The sequence below is a fragment of the Sus scrofa genome, chromosome 3, assembly GCF_000003025.6.
Source record: "Sus scrofa isolate TJ Tabasco breed Duroc chromosome 3, Sscrofa11.1, whole genome shotgun sequence".
Taxonomy (NCBI): Eukaryota; Metazoa; Chordata; class Mammalia; order Artiodactyla; family Suidae; genus Sus; species Sus scrofa.
The window spans coordinates 63,257,906-63,278,581 of record NC_010445.4 but is presented as its reverse complement, the minus strand read 5'-3'; the positions used below and the strand labels follow the sequence as shown (position 1 = coordinate 63,278,581).

The window sequence follows — 20,676 nt, the reverse complement described above, 5'->3', positions numbered from 1 at the left end:
CTTCTTTTCTTGTTCTCTCCTCTTCTGGTTTGATGACTAACTTTGGTGTTATATTTGAGTTGATTTTTCTTATTTGTTTGTGTATCAATTGTAGATTTTTGGTTCACAGTTATTCTCAAGTTTTGATATGAGTCTATATATATATATATATATACACGAGATTGTTTTAAGTTGTTGGTCTCTTAATTGCAAGTTCATCTCCAGTGTCCTGCATTTGTACCCTCCTCTTCTCACAATTTCTGATTTTGGTGGCATAATTGTGCATGGATGATTTCGTATCTTTACTGCATGTATACCTTTACTGGTGAGCCTTGTCATTTGTGGTATTTTTGTTTCTGGTTGAGGCCTTTTCTTTTCTGCCTAGAGAAGTTCCTTTGGTATTTGTGGTAATGCTGATTTAGTGCTGCTGAATTCTCTTAGCTTTTGCTTATCTGTAAAGCTTTTATTTCTCCTTTAAATCTGAATGAGAGCCTTGCAGGGTAAAGTAGTCTTGGTTGGAGGTTTTTTCCTTTCATCATGTTAAGTATATTGAGCCACTCCCTTCTGGCTTGCAGAGTTTCTGCTGAAAAATCTGCCAATAACCTTATTGGGGTTCCCTTGTATGTGGTTTATTTTCCCTAGCTGCTTTCAACATTTTATCTTTGTCTTTAATTTTGGTCACTTTGATTAATATGTGTCTCAGGGTGTTCCTCCTTGAATTTATTTTATATGGTACTCATTGCAATTCCTGGATTTGAGTGAGTGGTTCCTCTCCAATGTTAGGGAAGTTTTTGGCTATTATCTCTTCAAATATTTTTTCTCTCCCTTTCTCTCTCTCTTCTCCTTCTGGCACCCCTATAATACAGATGTTGGTGCTTTTAATGTTGTCCCAGAGTTCTATGAGGCTCTCTTCATTTGTTTTCAATCTTTTTTCTCTTTTCTGTTTCACATCCACAATTTCCACTAATCTGTCCTCCACCTCGCTTCTTCACTCTTCTGCCTCCTGTAATCTGCTGTTGGCTGCTTCTAATGAATTTTTTATTTCAGTTATTGTATTTTGCATCTCTTCTTGCTTAAGTTTTATATCTTGTATCTCTTTGGTCAGTGTTTTCTGTAAGTTATCCATCTTTGCCTCCAGATTATTTCCAATGCCTTGCATCATCTTCATCATCAACAGTCTAAAGTCTTTTTCCTGGAGGCTGAGAATCTCCTCATCACTTAGCTCTTTTTTCTTTCTCCTTTATCTGAGCTATAGTCCTCTGTCTTTTCATTTTTATAGGTTTTTGGTGTGGTGACCTTTTTACAGATAATAGAGTTGTAGCCTCTCTTACTTCTGGTGTCTGCCCCCCTTGTGGCTGAAGTTGGTACGAGGTCTTGCTGTAGGCTTCCTGATGGGAGGGATGGATGCCTACCCACTGGTAGGTGGAGCTTATTCCTATCCCTCTGGTGGGTGGGGCTTTGTCTCTGGGTGAGATTAGAGGGGGCTGTGTGCCTGGGGGGTCTTTAGGTAGCCTGTTTACTGATGGGTGGGGCTGTGATCCCACCTGGATTGTTGTTTGCCCTGGGGCTTCTCAGTGCTGGGGGGGCAGATTTTCCCAAAATGGCAACCTCTGGAGAAAGGCATGCTGATGAATATTTCCAAAGCTTTGCTTCCAATGTCCTTCCCCAACAACAAGCCACATTCACCCCTGTTTCCCCAGGAGGTCCTCCAAGAACTGGAGTCAGGTCTGACCCATATTCCTATGGAGACTGTGCTTTGCCGTGCGACCTGGTGCACATGAACATCTGTGTGCACCTTTTAAGAATGGGGGTCTCCATTTCCCCCAGTCCCGTGGAGCTCCTGTGCATAAGCTCTACTGGCCTTCAATGCCAGATGCTCCAGGGGCTCTTTCTCCCAGTGCCATATCCCTTACATGTGGGGGTTTGATGTGGGGCTCAGAACTGTCACTCCTGTAGGTGAGTCTCTATGATACAGTTACTTTACAGTTTGTGGGGCTTCCCACCTTGGAGGTATGATATGAGGTTGCTTATATTTTTTACTCACCCTTCCTAACTCTTGATGTGGCCTCCAATTTGTCTTCTGGAGTAGGATATCTTTTTGAAAGTCTCCAGTCCATTTGGTTGAAGATTGCTCAGCATTTGGTTGTAAATTTTCTTGCTTTAGGAAAGAAGTTGAGTTCCATTCCTACTATTCTGCCATCTGAATCCCATCTCCTATGTTTGAGTCATTCCTTTCAATGGTCCTTAATACATGTTTCATGCATCCTGGTGAAAACGAGTGTAAATTTTTCATCCTATTCTCTCTTTGCTTCTTTATGGAAGCTGTTGTAGAGAGATTGAACATCTGATTGGCAATTGGAGGCAGGTAGATCAATGGATCCTGTTCTACAAGTGACCTGTGGCTTGACCCTAGACAAGTCACATGATATTCTTGGGCCTCTGTAATAAGAACAAATTAATCCAATAGACTCTTAGAAGGGAGGTATTTTAAATAGTAGAATCATAGAGCCAAGAGTAGACCAAAGTGGTTCTTATTTTGTTTTTTTTTTTTTAGGGCCACACCTGCAGCAATTTCCAGGCTAGGGGTCCAATCAGAGCTACAGTGCTGGTCTAGGCCACACCCACAGAAATGTAGGATCTGAGCCTTGCCTGTGACTTACACCACACTTACAGTGATGCAGGATCCTTAACCCACTGAGCAAGGCCAGGGATTGAACCCGCATCCTTGAGGGTAATAATTGGGTTTGTTGCCACTGAGCCACAATGGGAACTCCCCAAAATAGTTATTTATTGTAGTAAAAAGGCCTTCCTGTAGAGAACATAAGGGCAGAACTGAGGTTTGGCTTTCACTCCCCAGCCTCCAGCCTAGTGAATTGCATTTTTTTTCTTATTCCTTTTACCTTATGACACTGTCTAAAAATAAAAGTCTGATTATCTCTGGGCCCATTTTTAGACCTTAAGTATTTTTCCATGTCTCCTTTAATTTGTGGAGGTCCTTGACCAGCCAAAAATCAGCACTCTTACTTTTAAAATGAATAATTCAAAACAATAACAGCATAGATAGGAGACACATTTACATCCAATCAGGAAACTTCATGTGCACAGAACTATGTATATGAGTGGTATGGATGGGGTTGTTGTATGCTTAAGGCGCAAGAGAATGTTTTAATCTCATCCATTTGTCTAGTGGTATTTGTGATAGTTAGAAGTTCCAGAACCCTTGACTTGCTAGTTGTGGTGCCTTAGAAAATTTATTGAACATCTCTGGACCTGCTTATCCATCTCTAAAATGGGGATTAAATTTATTTCATTGAAAATTTATTTCATTGCAATCCTTTAGCCCAATGCCAGAGTAAGAGTAAAAAATGGTGGCCATTATGATGATGTTAACGATGATTGTAGATGTTCTTAGGTGTCTATTTTATTATTAAGCATAATCATTGTAACTATAACTTATTATTTAGTTTACTTTTTCTTGTTTATAAAGCATTTTCATATATATTTGAGCCTAGAATCTGGTGAAGCAGCCAGGGCTTGTAGCAGCTAGTATCTCTCTTTTGTGAGCAAAGAGACAGAAAAGAAGAAGAGCTCTAAGTGATTTGTAACAGACACACAGCCTATATATCAGTGGCAGAATTAGGCCCGAAATATTCAAGTCACTTAGGTCTACATACAGGCTATTATTTTTTTATTATTATTATTATTTACTTTTTAGGGCTATACCCATGGCATATGTAAGTTCCCAGGCTAGGGGTAGAATTGGAGCTACAGCCACCAGCCTACACCACAGCCACAGCAACATGGGACCTGAGCCATGTCTGCGACCTATATCACAGCTCACGGCAATACCGGATCCTTAACCCACTGAGCGAGGCCAGGGATTGAACCATTTTTAAATGATATTCTGGTTCCTGAGCCTTAGCCACTCAAATACAAGCTTGTCATTATGAGTGTCACGCTGCCAGTTTGTGTTTGCCATTGACTCATCTACCGAAAGCGCAGATCCTAGAAATGTTTGGACACAGTACTATAGGCACTGTCATTTTCTCCCCCCCCCCCTTTTTTTTCTGTTGAGTGAGGTTTTCCATTTTACTTTTCTCTCTCCTTTTCAAAAACGAATGATGAAAAGTGTGTGCAATCTTGTCATCTCATCTGTCAGCAGAATTTACCCACTTGCTGTAATTGTTCCTCAGCACACTCAAGAAGAGTGAGAAATGAGCAGAGATCCTTGTCTCTGTCCACAGTGAAAATGCCACCAGTCACATGAGCCAAGCTCTGCCCACTTTACCCCTCCTTTAGTTAATAAAGTATGGGAACAAAACCTCTTCCTTTTAATATTTCTATGCAAGAAATTTGAACATCTGTAGATGACTGAGTGAATATTAATAAGGTTGATGGTGAAACAGAAGGAAAACGAGGGATATGCCAACAGCTTGGAAAACTACGGGGCATGCTGTGATCCTGGCAGCAAGGACCTCGTTTTATGCCTGTCTGACCAATATCAAGATGTCATCAATAACCACACCTGATTAATTACACGGCCGTAGCCAAAGAAACCAGTGGAATTAAAATGTGCCCTTTGAATGGGGGACTGGACCATGAGTCCTGCTTGTGGGCTGGTCCGTCCTTTTAAGACAGAGCACTAGGAGGTGGTGCTACTTTGTGCCAAGAGGCTGGTTGTGGGTGACCATCAGCTTTCAGGCTAAAATCAGTTGACCTAAGACTCTCTCAAGAATACACTGTCTTCCCTTCCTGCACCATCCTTGCCACCTCCTGCGTTCATCCTCTCAAAATTAACAGAGCATGGTAATTTCAAGTACATGCTTCCAACTGTCTGCCTTAGAAGACTTTGAACAAGGTATAACCTCTCAGGCCTCAGTTTCTTTACATATAAAATGGAGAAAACACTGTCTACATCATAGACAGGACTGTTGAGAAAACGGTATGAGTTAGTGTGTATAAAGAACGTAAGAAAAAGTGATGAGCATAGGCGCTTAAAGTGTGTTACCTGGTATTATTGCACAAGCTGAGAGGCTCCAAGTTGGCCCCATGACCATGAGGCTTAACAACTGATCCACTTACAACCATTCTGTAACCAGACACCCTTGCTTGTTTTCACTTTCATTAGAGCAATCAATAAAATATATGCGATAGCATTCTGTTATAAAAGAGGCTTTGTGTTAGGCGATTTTGCTAATGTAAATGCTCTGAGCATGTTTAAAGCAGGTTAGGGAAGTGCCCTTGTGGCTCAGTGGGGTTAAGGATCCAGTGTCATCACTGCAGCAGCTTTGGTTGCAGCTGTGGTGCAGGTTTGATCCCTGGCCCTGGAACTTCTGCATGCCTCAGGCACCACCAAAAATAAATAAATAAAAAAAATTTGAAAAATAGGTTAGGTTAAGCTATGATGTTTGCTACATTAGTGTATTAAATACATTTTTTTTTTTTGCCATGCTTACAACATGCAGAAGTTCCCAGGCCAGGGAGAGAACCCACAGTCAAGCAGCTGCCAGGTCCTTAACCACTAGGCCACCAGGGAATTCCTATTAAATGCATTTTTTTTTTCTTTTTGGTCTTTTTAGGGCCATACCTGCGACATATGGAAGCTCTCAGGTTAGGGGTCAAATCAGAGCTGTAGCTGCCAACCTACACCATAGTCACAGCAACTTGGGGTCCAGGCCATGTCTGTGACCTACACCACAGCTCATGGCAATACCAGATCCTTAATCCACTGAGCAAGGCCAGGGATAGAACCTGTGTCTTCATGGCTGCTAGTCTGGTTGGTTACTGCTGAGCCATGACAGGAACTCCTAAATGCATTGTTGCTTTATGATGTTTTCAACTTACAGTGGGTTTATTGGGACTTATCCCCATCTTATGTCAAGGGAGGTCTATATGCTGATTTTTTTCTCTTTTCTCTGTATTTTTAGACCCCAGAAGAACTAGAAGATGATTCAGACTTTGAGCAGGAAGATTACGATGTACGTAGCCGGACAAGTGTTCAGACAGAGGATGACCAGCTCATTGCAGGGCAGAGTGCTCGGGTGAGTGGACTGCCAGGATTTTGCTTTGGTGCACAGGGGCTGTGTTCATCAAGCTGGTTTGAAGGAATTTCTGATTTCCAAGGAACCCCAGAGATTCATGGCTCAAAAATCCATGCTCTCATCTGAGGTTGTTTCTAGCAATTCACAATTTACACAATTGAAGTAACCACTACTTGTTCTGATTCCTTCTAACTCCATTCTCTCTCTATCACTCAAAACATAACAGCCACATCACAACAAACACTCATGTGTAGAGTGGATTTTGTGAGGGATGAGGGTCATGATTAGATGGTTCAATGACCAGGGGACTCAGCTTATGTTGGCAGAGACACTGTGGTTCTTCTTAAAGTCTCCAAGCTTGTTAACCATGTAAAGACCGCCACAAAAATGGAAAATTATAATACTACTTTGTTACTGGTGGGGTTATTATTGCTCCCACTTTGGCTTAGAGTCTCCGATAATTAAGACCCCACAATTTGAAATTGATTCAAGTCTATCAGAGTAGAGAGAGAGCTATTTCTCCCTCAATACCTGCCTATGAGGAGGGCAGTAGCCCCAGGTCTGTATGTCATAGAAAGAGAATATACAGAGACATACTAGAAATATACTAGCTTAAGATATGGAGCAAGAAGCAACATAAACATCACCATTCTGGCTGACGTTTGAACACACCTGAACACTCTGTGACACTGTCCACCAACACAGGTGTTCCAAAGAGTATTCTATAATCTGACCAATTGCTGCTGCTCCATGTGGATAGATGCAAATAATCAAGGCAGGTGGTAGGAGATACAGTTCCTGAGAATGCAAAATGTGAAATTCTCCCTTTAAAGGCTCAGTTTTCATGGGGGCAAAAGTAACCAAACTATACTATAAAGGAGAATTAGATATTCTAATTCTCTTTGTTCAGTTTTACTAAAAAAGGATGATGAGTAGAAAGCCTGAGGTTGAGAAAGAGACAGTAATTTAGGATAGGGATTAGGAAACCCAGAAAGCTCACACTGGCTTTGGAATTGTGAATGAAAGTAGGACATAGACAATCAAAGGTTAAAATAAAGAGGACTCAGAGAAGACTAAGCATTATGTTGAGTCTAGAAAGTCTTTGTACTTAAAAATCCCATTTCTCCTAATAGACTCATCCAACAATTAAATTATCTAGAAGATATAGATAGAGGAATTGATGGGGGAAATTTGAGAGTAAAAGCCAGAACACTGAAGATGCATTGGCTTTGATTTCAGACAGACTTGTTTTTGAATTATAAAGAGTAGAGTAAGGACCATGCTCTGGCACATGTTGCTTTGCTTCTCTGGCCTTGAGTCCTATCATCTACAAAATGTGAATAACAGACTTATCTGAAAATATTCTTTTGAGGTTTTAATCACTTAATATTGGTAAAATAATGAGCATAATACCTGACATGCATTAAGGGCTCAGTAAGGATTGACTCTGAAAATTGTCATCCTTTGAAGAGAAATCTCTTCTGATCACAGACTGGCAACAGCAGAAAAGTACACAAAAAGATATGAGTCCCCCTACTTTAAAATTACCATGTAGACTCTATTTATTCCCCGTAAGATGCTGAAAACAGGGAAGATGATTAAGCTGAGAGTCTTTTGAACCTGGGTTGGCATAATACTAAACTAATTCTTCAATCAAGCCAATTCATCTTCAAAATTAAGTAAAATGACATTTTTATGTCATTGCAAAGGGCAAGTTTGAGTAATTCACCCAAACATTAATTGATCCAAAGTCAATTGGATTGACAGACTGCAACTTAGTATTGATACAGCCCAAGTATCCAATAGTACAACTCTTACCTTATAGTCTTTTAATCATCATCTTGTCCAAATGGCATGATTATTCCTACCTTTTACAAGGAATAATACGACCTCAGTGTACTTCCATTTCATGCGTCTTACTTACATTAGACATCAAGTCAATTATAAAGAGTGGAAACAATAGTCTGATAGGTCCTGTGTACATCATCTATTATTTCTTCACCCAGGAGGTGAAAAGATAGTCTTTTTTGAAAGATTTTTTAGCATGATTGATGGACATGAGCCAGGATAGTAAGAACAAAGTTTCCCTATAATCCAGCACATGCTGATTTGTCTTTGAGATCAATCATGTGGTCTGTGTGATTAACTTGCGGCAGAAGGCATTAGCTATTGAGTCAGCCTCTTTAAGCCTATAATTATACGATGACAAATCAGAGACATAGAATTATGGCTATAAGTTGGAAATAAGAGGGTGCGTGGAATTTCTGAGATGACAGATGGCTGAACTTTGACCAGAGAAGTGTGTTAACATAGTCAAAATGGTGAAGGAGGCAAAAGTTGTCTTTGACAGAGGCGGTAGCGCTTTCCAAAAGCTGGTCTTCCCCTGTTCGTTTGTGTTCTCAATTCAGAGAAATTCTTCTTTGAAAATGGTAAATTAATCTAAAAGGAGGTTAAGGCGAGAAAAAAGATTTTAGTACCTGTTCCAACGTTGCTCTCAAATTCTGAAATTAGTGGTTTTTTTCTGTTATGTGCCCCTGTCTGCTGCTTGTTGACAACATTTTGTGTGTGTGTGTGTGTGTGTGTGTGTGTGTGAGAGAGAGAGAGAGAGAGAGAGAGAGAGAGAGAAATCAATGAGAACAGTCATATCCTGATCTGATAAAATATTGAAATGATCAGACCCTTTGATCCTAAACATGACATCTTATAAACTCTTCACAGGCTAATATAATTAAAATTGGTCAGCCACAACTCTTAAGCACTTAACCTTGGTGATAAAATTTATTATTTGGAGTCACACAAACCTGATTTTAAATATGAGCTTGGCCAAGTTATGTGTCTTTGGAGTGACTTTCTTAACCTCTTCCATGCCTCATTTCTGTGTGTATATTTATATGTAGACACATACAGCATCCTACTTCAGAATGCCATTATGAGAAATGCATGATGAAATGTATTACAAGAGTTTTTGAATAATGTTAAGTTGATGAAGAAGAAGATGATGATACTTGTAGCATAAGTTAGTCATGCACTAGAAGGCTAGCCAATAATTTAACCTGAAAGAGCTGGATAATTTAGACCATTGGGTAACTTTTTACTTGAACTAATGAGACAAGAACCTCAATTTTCCAATTCACTTCACAGCCTGAGACAGGTAAAATCACCCACTCCTTAATTACTTATGTTTATTATCCTGCTTTAAAGCCAACAGTAGAAACATTGAGTTTTAACCCTTTAAATAATCATTTATAAACATTCATGCACTTGAAGCCTTAATGTTAGACTCTTGCTCTGTGTTTAAGAAACTAACACTTGTCAGTTTGGAGGTCTATAGACTTCAAAAGTTATTTTTCATTTTGCGAATGGAAAAAAAAAAAGCTCTTTGAGATTTAGATTGCAGAAAAGATTTTGGGTTGAACAGTTGATGACTTGTGTCAGTGATTTGTACTTTCAGTTAAAAATAAAGTTTACAACAATCACCAAAAAAATGGTTGGATTTTCAGAGGGAATGCTGGGAGCCTGGGGCAGGTGGTGGAGAGGGTAAGAAACTGTGAATTCAAGTCTCTGATGCCACCAACTTGGGGCCCCAGATCAACAATCTGGACAGCTGTGTTTGGCTACACAGAAAGCAGCAGAAAAATCTCAGACTGCCCCAAGTGATCACATCACACAAACAGAAAAGCTGATTTATTCTCTTTCCCTTTGGCCATGAAAATCATTTTTCTCATGTTTCTTTAGTTTGAGGGAATGAAAAATTTCATGTTATGTATTTTGTATTCAACTTGATATGAATGTAGCCAGCCTCTAATTTTTTTTTCCTAGCTAGAACAGCTTTAATGTGTTAACATTTCAAACTGCTGAGTTACATTGATAAGACCTAATTAAAACTCATGTGTTGAATTTTAATTTGATTAACTTGCAAATTTCACAGTTTGTGATCTACTGTTTATAGATAACCTTTTTTTAAATTCCAGTTTCGGGAAAGGTCAATTATGAATTTTTAAAAGCCAAGACCATTTTAAGAATATTTAGGAAACGACTTCAGCTCATCGATAGCTACAAAAGCAGGAGCGAAATAAGGACTCCTACACCCACATCACACACCATTGAGTGAGTGATGCAGGTTGAGCATCCCTAGAGTCAAAATAACATCTTCCTTTGCAAATCTGCTTTGAAGGGGCCAGTTTTTCTTCAGAATTGTGCCCTTAGAAAAAACATTTGTCTATTCTGGTAACTACTCTTGAACTAATATCAATGCAGTGAGTGAAAAAATGTTTAAGTAGTCAATCAAAAGATATTTGTTTAGCTTCTACACTGTGATGGATGCTGAGGCCTCTGCCCTCAGGAGGCTCAGAAAGAAGTTGGATGTAGGGCATTAATAGAAATTACAGAATTAGAGCAAGGCAGTTAATATTCAAGTGTCAAATTTAAATTGCACAATCTAAACCCAAGTAAAACAGTGGACAGACACATGTATGCCCCTTAATGCACAAATTAACCCTTTATGAACAATAACAGACTTATTTCTTTCTAACTGGAGATTGCGTGTAGAGTCTGGAGGTCTGCCAGGTAAATTTATAGATTCTTTTACAGAGAGGCCCCTAATGGAGGTTTTAAATGACGCTGGTTAGGACTTGTGAGGTCTAAGGAAAACATGATTATCCATTTTGTATGAGGAGGACAAATGAATCTAAGTTAGCATTAGAACATCAGACAGGGATGTTTTAGGAAACTTCTGCAAACCCAAACCTATCTCAAATGCTTGGAATTGCCACCTTGGCATTAGTGTGATATTGCACATGTGTGTTTATAACAGACTCTTGTATATTAGCCATCTTTCTTAGTATACTTTTTTTAAAAAGTATAGTTTTTAAAAGCACTTTAAATATTTTTAAAATTATAGTATTTTAAATACTACAACGATTGCATTTGCACCAAATTGGCCTTTTAAATGTAGCTTTTAATTTTTGTATACACACATATACATGCACACACACATATAAATATGCATATATGTGTAAATGCTAGTTGTATAAAGCCACAAACATATCTGTGTGGAATTTAGTAGATATGGCTGTCTCTTAGTAAGAGTAGCAGGCAGCTGCTCATCCAAGAACATCTTTGTGCAAATCAGAACAAGACATCCCTTACCCTGGGTGGATTCTCAGCCTGGTGAAGAGAACCTGCAATTTCAGCAACCTCTGACTGACCTGGCTGGGCCCACTGTGCAGTGTCTAACCTGCAGGGTCATGCATGGTGATCCAGTTGTGCACAATGGTTAACTATGATGTTTGCTCACCTGGGTTTGAATCCTATTCTTATAGCTTGTAAGTTGTGTAATACTGGGAATTTAATTAACTTCTCTGGGTCTTGTTATCATCATTAATAAAACTGGGGTGATAACAGTATTAATCTTGTAGAATAATTGAGTAGATTACATTTTTTGACATACATAATAAGCCTTTTAATAGAGTCCCGGTATGTGTTCAAGGAGTCATGGCACTCTTCTATTCATAGATAGTCTCATAATCTCTGAGCCCATCTCTTCTCTTTGGTGGCAACTAAGCAATAAGCTAGAGGGGTAGATGGAAATGAAAACTAATATAGAAATAATGATAATACAGTGTTAACAATAATCCCACATGGGCTTACTTTCATTTTTTTTTCTCAGACAAACATAACACATTTATTACTTCATTTGCTGTCCACCATAACATTTTAAGGTAATTCTTATTTTACAAAAAGTTAAGGATATGATCCAGCAGCAATGAAGTCTTAACCCAAGTCAGTAACAAAGCCTGGTTGAGTCCTGTTTTTCTGAGCTTATATCCATTGATATTTCTGTTAGATATCTGCTACCGTTCCTTTGAACAGTTCAATCATATTGGAAGGAGCTTTACATCATAAAAAGCAGTTTTTTTGTGTGTGTTATTTTACTTGTCCTTTGCAGAAGCCGTAGATACACCAACTCATGCTCTCTTAGTCCCTCTTCTGGAGAATATGTTTATCCCAGAACCAGAGGGAAACCAGTGCTGATGCCCTTATCCATGTGCTCCTTTCTAGGAAGCAGGTTGCAAATGGATCTGTGAGGATGCACTGAGGTGACGTCAAACATTTCACTCAGCACTACACAAATAGCGTCTAACAAATACAGTTGATTCTCTTTAGTCACAGCCCTTATGTTCTATAAAGTCACCAGGAACACTTAATTAGCAACTACTGAATCATCGCTCCTAGGGGAAATACAGGGTTAGGTTCCTGAGAGCTGCTAGTCTTAATGGTTCCTTCAATCGCTCAATATGTAATCTTGTTTCTGTTTAGATACCTTACTTGATAGTCTTGGTTCTTGAACATTAAACTCAAACTTGAGATCATTAAAACTCATGCCTGAATGAAGCTCATCTGATACATGTTTTCTTCATTAGGCACATTGTAGCCTTCTGTGCTTAGAGACACAGAAAAACCATCAACAAAACAGTGTAATAATGTAGAGAACGTGGTTCTAAATAGGCTGCAGATAGGACACTTGTTTATAGTATGAGTACTGAAACAAGAGGGCAGAGAAACCCTTGTTCAGCCTCATCTGGGAATATGAATGTTGGATGACTTAAATTTTTGGCAGCTTTGTGTCTATCTGTGAATGATTGAAAGCACTACAAATATTGATTTGGGGGTTTTAAGTAAATTTTAGAGAACAGGCAAATTTTCAAATAAAAAATTCATGAATAGTGAGAATCAGCTGGAGTTCTTCCTTTTCTAATTCCCTTAACCTGGCAACTATTGCAAATCAACCTGGTATCACTTATATCTGGAATCTAATATAAGGCACAAATGAACCTTTCCACAGAAAAGAAAATCATGGACTTGGAGAATAGACTTGTGGTTGCCAAGGGGGAGGGGGAGGGAAGTGGGTGGTTGGGAGCTTGGGGTTAATAGATACAAACTATTGCCTTTGGAATGGATTAGCAATGAGATCCTGCTGTGTAGCACTGGGAACTATGTTTAGTCATGTATGATGGAGCATGATAATGTGTGAAAATAGAATGTGTACATGTATGTGTAACTGGGTGACCATGTTGTACAGGAGAAAAAAAAATGTATTGGGGAAATAACTATTAAAAAAATTAAAAAATTAAAAAAAAAAAGAAAAGGAGAGTAAAGACCTCCAAAGCCCTCCCAAAATCCTGGGGAAGTTTGCTTCCTACTTTTCTACTACTGCTGAAATTCACTTTTCCAGAACTGCTTTAGGTCATACATTCATCCTTTTAAAGCCAAATTTTATTCATGTTGAATTATATATACTAAGAGGTAAATAGCAGGAGCGTTTATAAGTTCAAAGAATAAATAAATCAAGGAATTTGTGCATTAAAAAAAAGAAAGAAAGAAAATCAATCTGAGCTTCTTAATCCTATATATTTGTCCCATCCCACCTTCCTTGCCCACATTCCTATCTACCAAGAGCCATGGTTGTCCTAGTGTTTCCATAGAGGAGGCCTGGGAATAGGTACACCATCCCTGAAGTGCCCTAGGTAGGGGATTTCTGTTTGGCATCTAACCATGGATGGCTTCATTAACACTCATAGAGAGTCTCCCCACCCCACCTGGGAAGCTCAGATATTAAAATTCTTTTCCTTCCCAGCAACAGAAGGCCTTTTTTCTTTTTTCTCTTTCTCTGAACAGATTTCAGTGTTGAAAGAGGTGCATTCTTTCATCTGGTAAAAATTTCCCAGGACCAAATATAAAAATTGTCAGGAATAGACTCTTTTGAGCAAACATATGTCATCAAAGGACAGAGAAGTTCTGTTACTATCTATGTGCCTGTACCTATGGATCTCTATTATTTTTTTTGTTTGTTTGTAGGAAAGGGGGCAGGGCCCTTACCAGTCTGTGCTTCTGCCTTCCTGGGGCTGGGAAAAAAAAATGTACTTTCCGGAAGGATGGGGCAGCCTGTGAACCTTGTCAGGATCTGGCTTTGCCCCTAACCAGAGGCAGAGTCAGCCTCCTGCCTGTGCTTCCTTTGTCACCATTAGTCACACGTTTTCTGTAACCCACACAGGCCATCATGGCACAACTACCACAGGAGGAGAAGGCAAAAATAGCTGAGCAGGTGGAGATATTCCACCAAGAGAAAAGCAAGCTGGATGCTGAAGTGGCCAAATGGGATGACAGCGGCAATGACATCATTGTGCTGGCCAAGCAGATGTGTATGATCATGATGGAAATGACGGACTTCACAAGGTGAGGCCTGGGGATAGGAAGATGGTGATTTTCTCATTAAAAATAACAGAAGGATAACACTGTGTATTAGCATGTGAAAAGCCTGCTGAAAAATTAAAATACTACATCAAAGCAAGGTAGTGGTATTATAAAATTTATATGTGTGAGTCAAAATGATCTGGACCTGGTTCTTAGTAGGTAGGTCTTTTTGGTCAAAAAGAACAGATTTGTATTTGTAATTATTATTGTTTTAAGTATCTACCCTAAGCCAGTCATAAAATCAAACCTCCGGGGCTTGGGTGACTCTTTTTTGGTCTTTGCATTTTGCAGTGTGTTTAAATATTATTCTGAATATAAGGTATATGATTTTATAATATACATATATATATGATTTGCTTATGTGTGGGGAGGGGCATGTATACATGTAATATGTGCAAGTGCTAGTCATGATCTATTGTTAATTTCGACTCCTACTTTACCCTTACATACAAAGAATCAGGTTCAAAAATCTAATTCTATAATTTTGACAGGGACGTCAAACCTTGTGTTTTAGTCCCTTTCACTCTGAGCAATACTTTTAATAAATCAAGAGGCCAGTCGGAATTTTATCAGGAGCCTTTTTTTCCCCAGGGGTCATTGCTGTTTCTGCCACTGCATTTTTAGTCTTCTTTAAAAGGAGGTGACATTCCTGCCCTTCCTACCACATAAAGGGCAAACCAAGGGAGGCCAAAGCTCGACCAAAAGATTCCTGGATTTTTAGTCTAAATATTAGGTGATTTTGGACCAGTCTCATTTATTCATTTGTAAGGTGGGAAAATAATACTTTTCCTATGTACTTCACAGGAGAGTTTGGAAATCCAAAGAGGTAATACAATTGTGAATTATTCTGCTATAGTAATGAAAGCTATCATTTTACTATAGATTTTTTTTTCCTTCTGGGAAACACAGACACACATGATCAAAGATGTTTTAATGATTCAACATGGGATTTGTTATTTAAAGCTGTGTAAGATATGTGGCAAGTATTAAGACACTACCTTTTGCGTGACTTTTTTTTTTTTTTTTAAATGATTGTGGAATGCTTTCAGTAAGAAAGGGCTACAACTGATTGTAGGTTATAATAAAAGATGGCACATCTCTGTCTCAGCCCCTTTACCTTTTGCCTCTGGCCAACATGTACTAATGACATTCCTTGGCCCTTTCTCAAAATATTTTAAAATTGTTTTTGACTTCAGTGGAACGACTTTAATGTTACGAGGGTGACCTTCGAGAATTCAAATGTCATCGTATTCATGAGTTCAAATTTGTACCTTTGGCTAGTCTTTGTCGGCTTCACAGATTTATTTCACATGAGAAAATAAAAGTAGGAAAACACCGTCTGAGCCATTATTTAAGTCTGAAATTTCCTACAAATCAGACCATCATGGCAGCCACAGTCATTGCTTTTCAAGGCCGTTATGACTTAATTTGCTTGCTTTCAGCATTGTATTAGTACTTTATCTGATGGATATTATACAATCCATTAATAACATCACTTGAACAAATAATCTCATTAATTAAAAGTGAATGATGAATCTAGTCATGCTGCTAGTTGAGATCAGGATAACGTTTTATAATGCTCTAGATTGTATGTAACTGTGTCATGGAAGAGAGATATATTTGAGGTAGTCTTGTTAGATGATGTTAAATAAGACAGACTTTCTATTAGTCAAAGTACAGTTTCAAAAGAGAAAAGAAGGCCACTTCAATTCCCGAGGGACTTCGTATAATCACTTTATGCTGATTTGAATAATGAAATGTCTGGAATGCTACTGGTTATCATTTTTTCCCCACTGCCTGATAAGTACTTCTGTGCCCCTTTGTGAGGGCAAAAGGCGGAGTACAGTTATTAATAACCAGAGGAGAAGACGGTGTGAATTCTAAATGGGACACAGGAAGCTGGGATTTTGCTGTCGCCCTAATGGCAGAGCCTCTTTCTTTGCAAAAGGTAGCTAATTTGAGCCTTTCTTCATGCCACTCACCTAAGTTCACTGCACTTGACCCCATGCATTATTATTATTGTCCTTGCATTTTCCACGTTAGGGAGGAATAATTTTAGCTCTATGTATCTAATGACTCTTACACACTACTTTCTCTTATTTAAAGAAAAGGGTAGAGCTGAGTAGGCATTGAAGCTTGACTACTCTCCTCAAATCATATGCTTAAAGGGCATTTGGGTACAAAAAAAAAAAAGCTTGCATTTATCCTGTTTATTCTTATCAGTAGCTAATTCATTAATTTGATTCAGTAATCTCAATAATATCTACTCCATTATCATTAAAATTGGAGAAGTTCTGCCTCATTATTTGTGTAATAAGTTCTTCATGGAGTTAAAACTGATTATGCCTCATGTCTTTTTCCTGTTCAGTTCTTGACTTCCACCTCATGGGCAATGGCAGAAATGCCATCCTACATAGGGTGAATCCATACTTCTTATGTCACTTTCAGAAAGAAATTATATCACAATTGCAAAAGGTGTGCAGATGTCAGCAGCTCAGGAGAGAAACCCTTTTAACTGTATAGCCAGAGACAAAGAAGCTATCTTTTGAGATCAACTTTAAGTTCTGATCTTGAAAGGAATTGGGTCCAGGCTTTAAAAAAAAAAAAAAAAAAAAAAGCTTTCAGGGCATAATCAACTATAAAATACTGACAAGACTAAAAAAAAATCGTGTAACCACTCAACTATTCACAGATTTCATTACTGCCTTAGTTCATATACTCAAGACTTGAGCCCAACTGACAACTTGCCTAGTCATTCAGTTCCAATTCTTGACCCTTATCAATCCATGCCCTGCCACCTCTGGCCATTAAAGGGCTGCCCTCCAGCTTCCTTTGGACCAAAACTTTCAGGATTCCTCTTTTTGTAGAGTAATATAAAAATCTTGTGTTTGTTCTCCAAGGCCTACCCTTATTGATCCTTAGAGTCCCTCTCAATTTTATGTGTATTTGTACTTCAACTTTGAGGCCATCATATAAATTTATATCCTTGAATAGTTCAACTCATGGTCCTGGAGTCTCACCTGACTTTTCTTTGATCCTCAGATTAATACACCTTTTCTACTGTGCTATCTTTATACTGCTTAAGCTGATCAATGAAAGTGGTATTTCTTAAGGATGTTTTTTTATGGACCTCTGGTTCTGAAAAGGGGCTTCTATGATTCTGTACATTTACAGATAGACTCCTTACTACATCTCATTACTGGAGAGTCACCTCATATTGATCAGTTAGAGGTCCTGAGAAAACTATAGCAAATAAATGTTATTAATTTGAATTAACTCAGATTTTAAGAATTCAGGGTACTAAGTATATTAACTCAGATTGCACCTACACATTGATTTTTCACATTAATACCTATTACCATTTTATGAAGTAAATATGAATTAGTTGTTAAGTTATAAATAGCAGTGATACAGTGATAGTTTTCCATGACTCCCTCTCGGCATTTTTTTTTTTTTTGAAGTGAACACTTCCTGGGAAAGCGTCCAAATATTGACCCCCCTGTATAAGAATCACCTATTTACCAAAAGACAGAAAGTTACATGAATCTATATAGTAGGGCCAATTCTTGGGTTTGACGTTTTTCCAAGAAAACTAAAATCACGTTCCAAATGGAATAAGAAGATGCCTTCTGTCTCTAAGTCGTAAGGTTCCTCGAAGCACCATTCAAGATGCCTAAAATAGAGAATTTGATCTCAGTTATGGAAACATAAATGTTATAAGCCATTATTTTGAGATGAGGAGCTACAGTCAATGGGGCAGTCCCTTTGTCAATATTGCCTTCCACTGATAGGAAGACTCAAACTTCTGCTATTTTCTGGGCTGATATATATACATTATTTTTGTTGGCCAATCTTTTTTGTTTATTTCTCTGCCAACTTCACATTATTCCAATGATTGTTTTTCCTTTTTTGCCTGTTCTATCCGGTGCAGTAGCCACTCGCCCCATATGGCTGTTTAAAGTAATTGTTTTTTTATTGTAGTAAAAATAGATACAGTAAAATTTACCATTTTAGCCATTTTTAAGTGTGCAGTTCTGTGGCATTAAGCACATTCACATTGTTTTGCAAGTATCACCACCATCCATCCATCACTTCCACAAAAGAAACTATTAGCATTGACTTCTAACTCCTCATCCCTGCCCCCCCTTCGCCCTCAGTCCCTGGAAACCACCATTCTCCTTTCTGCTCTGTGAATTTGACTACTCTGAGTATCTCATATAAGTGGGATCCCATAGTATTTGTCCTTTTGTGACTGGCATATTTCACTTAGCATAATATTCTCAAGGTTCACCCATGTTGTAGTGCACAGCAGGGTTTCATTCCTTCTTAAGGCCAAACAATATTTCATTGAATGAGTACATCATACTTTGTCTATCCCTTCATCCATTCTTGGGCACTTGGATTGTGAATAATATTGTTATGAACATGAGTGTGTAAATATCTCTTTGAGACCCGGATTTCCATTCTTTGGCTATATACCCAGAAGTGGAATGGTTAGATCAAATGGTAATTCTATGCTAAATTTTTTGAGTAACCACCTTTCTGTTTCACATAACAGCTGCCCATTTTATATCCCCATCAGTAGTGCATAAAGATTCCAACTTCTTCACATTCTCATCAAGACTCATTTTTTGTTTTATTTTTGTTTGTTTATATAGCAGCTATCTTAATGAGCATGAGATGGTATCTCACTGTGGTTTTGATTTGCCTTTTCCTAATAATGAGTGGTATTGAACATCTTTTCAAGTGCTGATTATCCATTGCATATCTTCTTTGGAGAAAAGTATATTCAGATCCTTCGCCCATTTTTTTTTTTTTAAATCAGGTTGACTGTTTTGTGTTGAGTCTTTTGGGTTTTTATATATTCTGGATATTAATCCCATGTCAGATATAGGAGTTGCAAATATTTTCTCTAATTCTATGGATTGTTATTTGTGTCCTTTAATGCACAGACGTTTTTTAAAAATTTGATACTGTCAAATTTGTCTATTTTTGTTGTTGCGTGTGTTTTAGTGTCATTTGCAAGAAATCATTGCCAAATCAAATATTATGGAGTTTTTTCCTTTAAATTTTCTTGTAATATCTTACCTATTATGATCAATCCACTTCTAGTTAATTTTATATGTGGTGTTGGATCAGTGTCCTGCTTCATTCTTTTGCACATGGATATCAATTATCCCAACACTATTGTTGAAAACACTGTTCTTTTCCTGTTGAATGATCTTGACATTTTATCATGGACAACAAATCATTTTACCGTATGTGTGAAGGCTTCATGCTGGGCTTTCTATTCTGTTCCATTATTTTATGTATCTGTCCTTACGCCAGGACTATACTCTTTTGATTACTGTAGCTTCATCGTGTAGTCCCTAACTTTATTCTTTTTTAAGATTGTTTTCGCTATTTGGTATGCTTTGCCAATTCATATGAGCTTTAAGATAGATTCTTCTATTTTGGCAAAATTGTCACTAGGATTTTGATAGGGTTTATGTTGATTGCTTTGTATAGTATTGATATCTTAATAATATTATGTCTTCTAATCCATGTAAATGGGGTGTCTTTCCATTTATTTGTGTCTTTAATTTCTTTCAGTGATATTTTTTAGTTAGGGTACAAATCTTTTGTCTCTTTGGTTAATTTTCATAAGGATTTTATTCATTTTGATGTTACTACAAATGAGATTGCTTTCTTAATTTCTTTTTCTGGTAGTTTTTTGTCCGTGTGTAGAAATAAAGTCTATTTTTTGTATGTTGACTTTGTATTCTACACTTTTGCTAAATTAATTTATTCCATTTTTTTGGTAGAATCTTTAAAGTTTTCTACATGTAAGATTATGCAGTCTGTGAAGAAAAATCATTTTTCTTCTTTCATTTCTACCTGGGTAACTTTTATTTCTCTTTTTCCTTAATTTCTCTGGCTAGAACTTCTAGTGCTATGTTGACTAGAAGTGGCAAAAGGGGCACCTTTTTTCCTGATCTTAAAAATAAAGCTTTCAGTTTTCACCATTGAGTATGATATTAGCCCCAAGTTTTTAAATTTGATTTCAGACAAAATTGGAAAATTGTTTGAAAATTTTATTTAAAACTGAAAATGGAATACCATAGGACCTAGTAATTTTACTCTTGTAATTTATCTCAGAGACATGACAACTTACATTGACTCAAAAACTTGTACACACTTATTTACACCAAGTTTATTCGTAATAGCCTAAAACTGGAAACTAGCTAAATGGCCTTCACTTGGGTAAATGGTTAAACAAACTATAGTACATCTATACCATAGAATACTACTTAGAGACTTGGATGGACCTCAAGGAAATTATGCTGGGTGAAAAATACCTGTCTCAGACGGTACATATTGTACCAATTCCATCAAATAGCATTCTTAAAATTAAAAAAAAAAA

The 20,676-nt window shown here is 37.8% G+C and overlaps 1 protein-coding gene across 6 annotated transcripts in view; it reads left to right on the top strand.

The window, feature by feature from the left end:
• Positions 1–20,676, top strand: part of CTNNA2 (catenin alpha 2) — a 1,212,918-nt gene that overhangs the window by 1,139,409 nt on the left and 52,833 nt on the right. For all 6 annotated transcript variants that reach the window (XM_021088202.1, XM_021088201.1, XM_021088200.1 and 3 more), the window contains 2 exons: positions 5,907–6,020; positions 14,074–14,255. In XM_021088202.1, the coding sequence (XP_020943861.1) occupies positions 5,907–6,020; positions 14,074–14,255 (296 nt within the window). The remainder of the gene's footprint in view (positions 1–5,906; positions 6,021–14,073; positions 14,256–20,676) is intronic.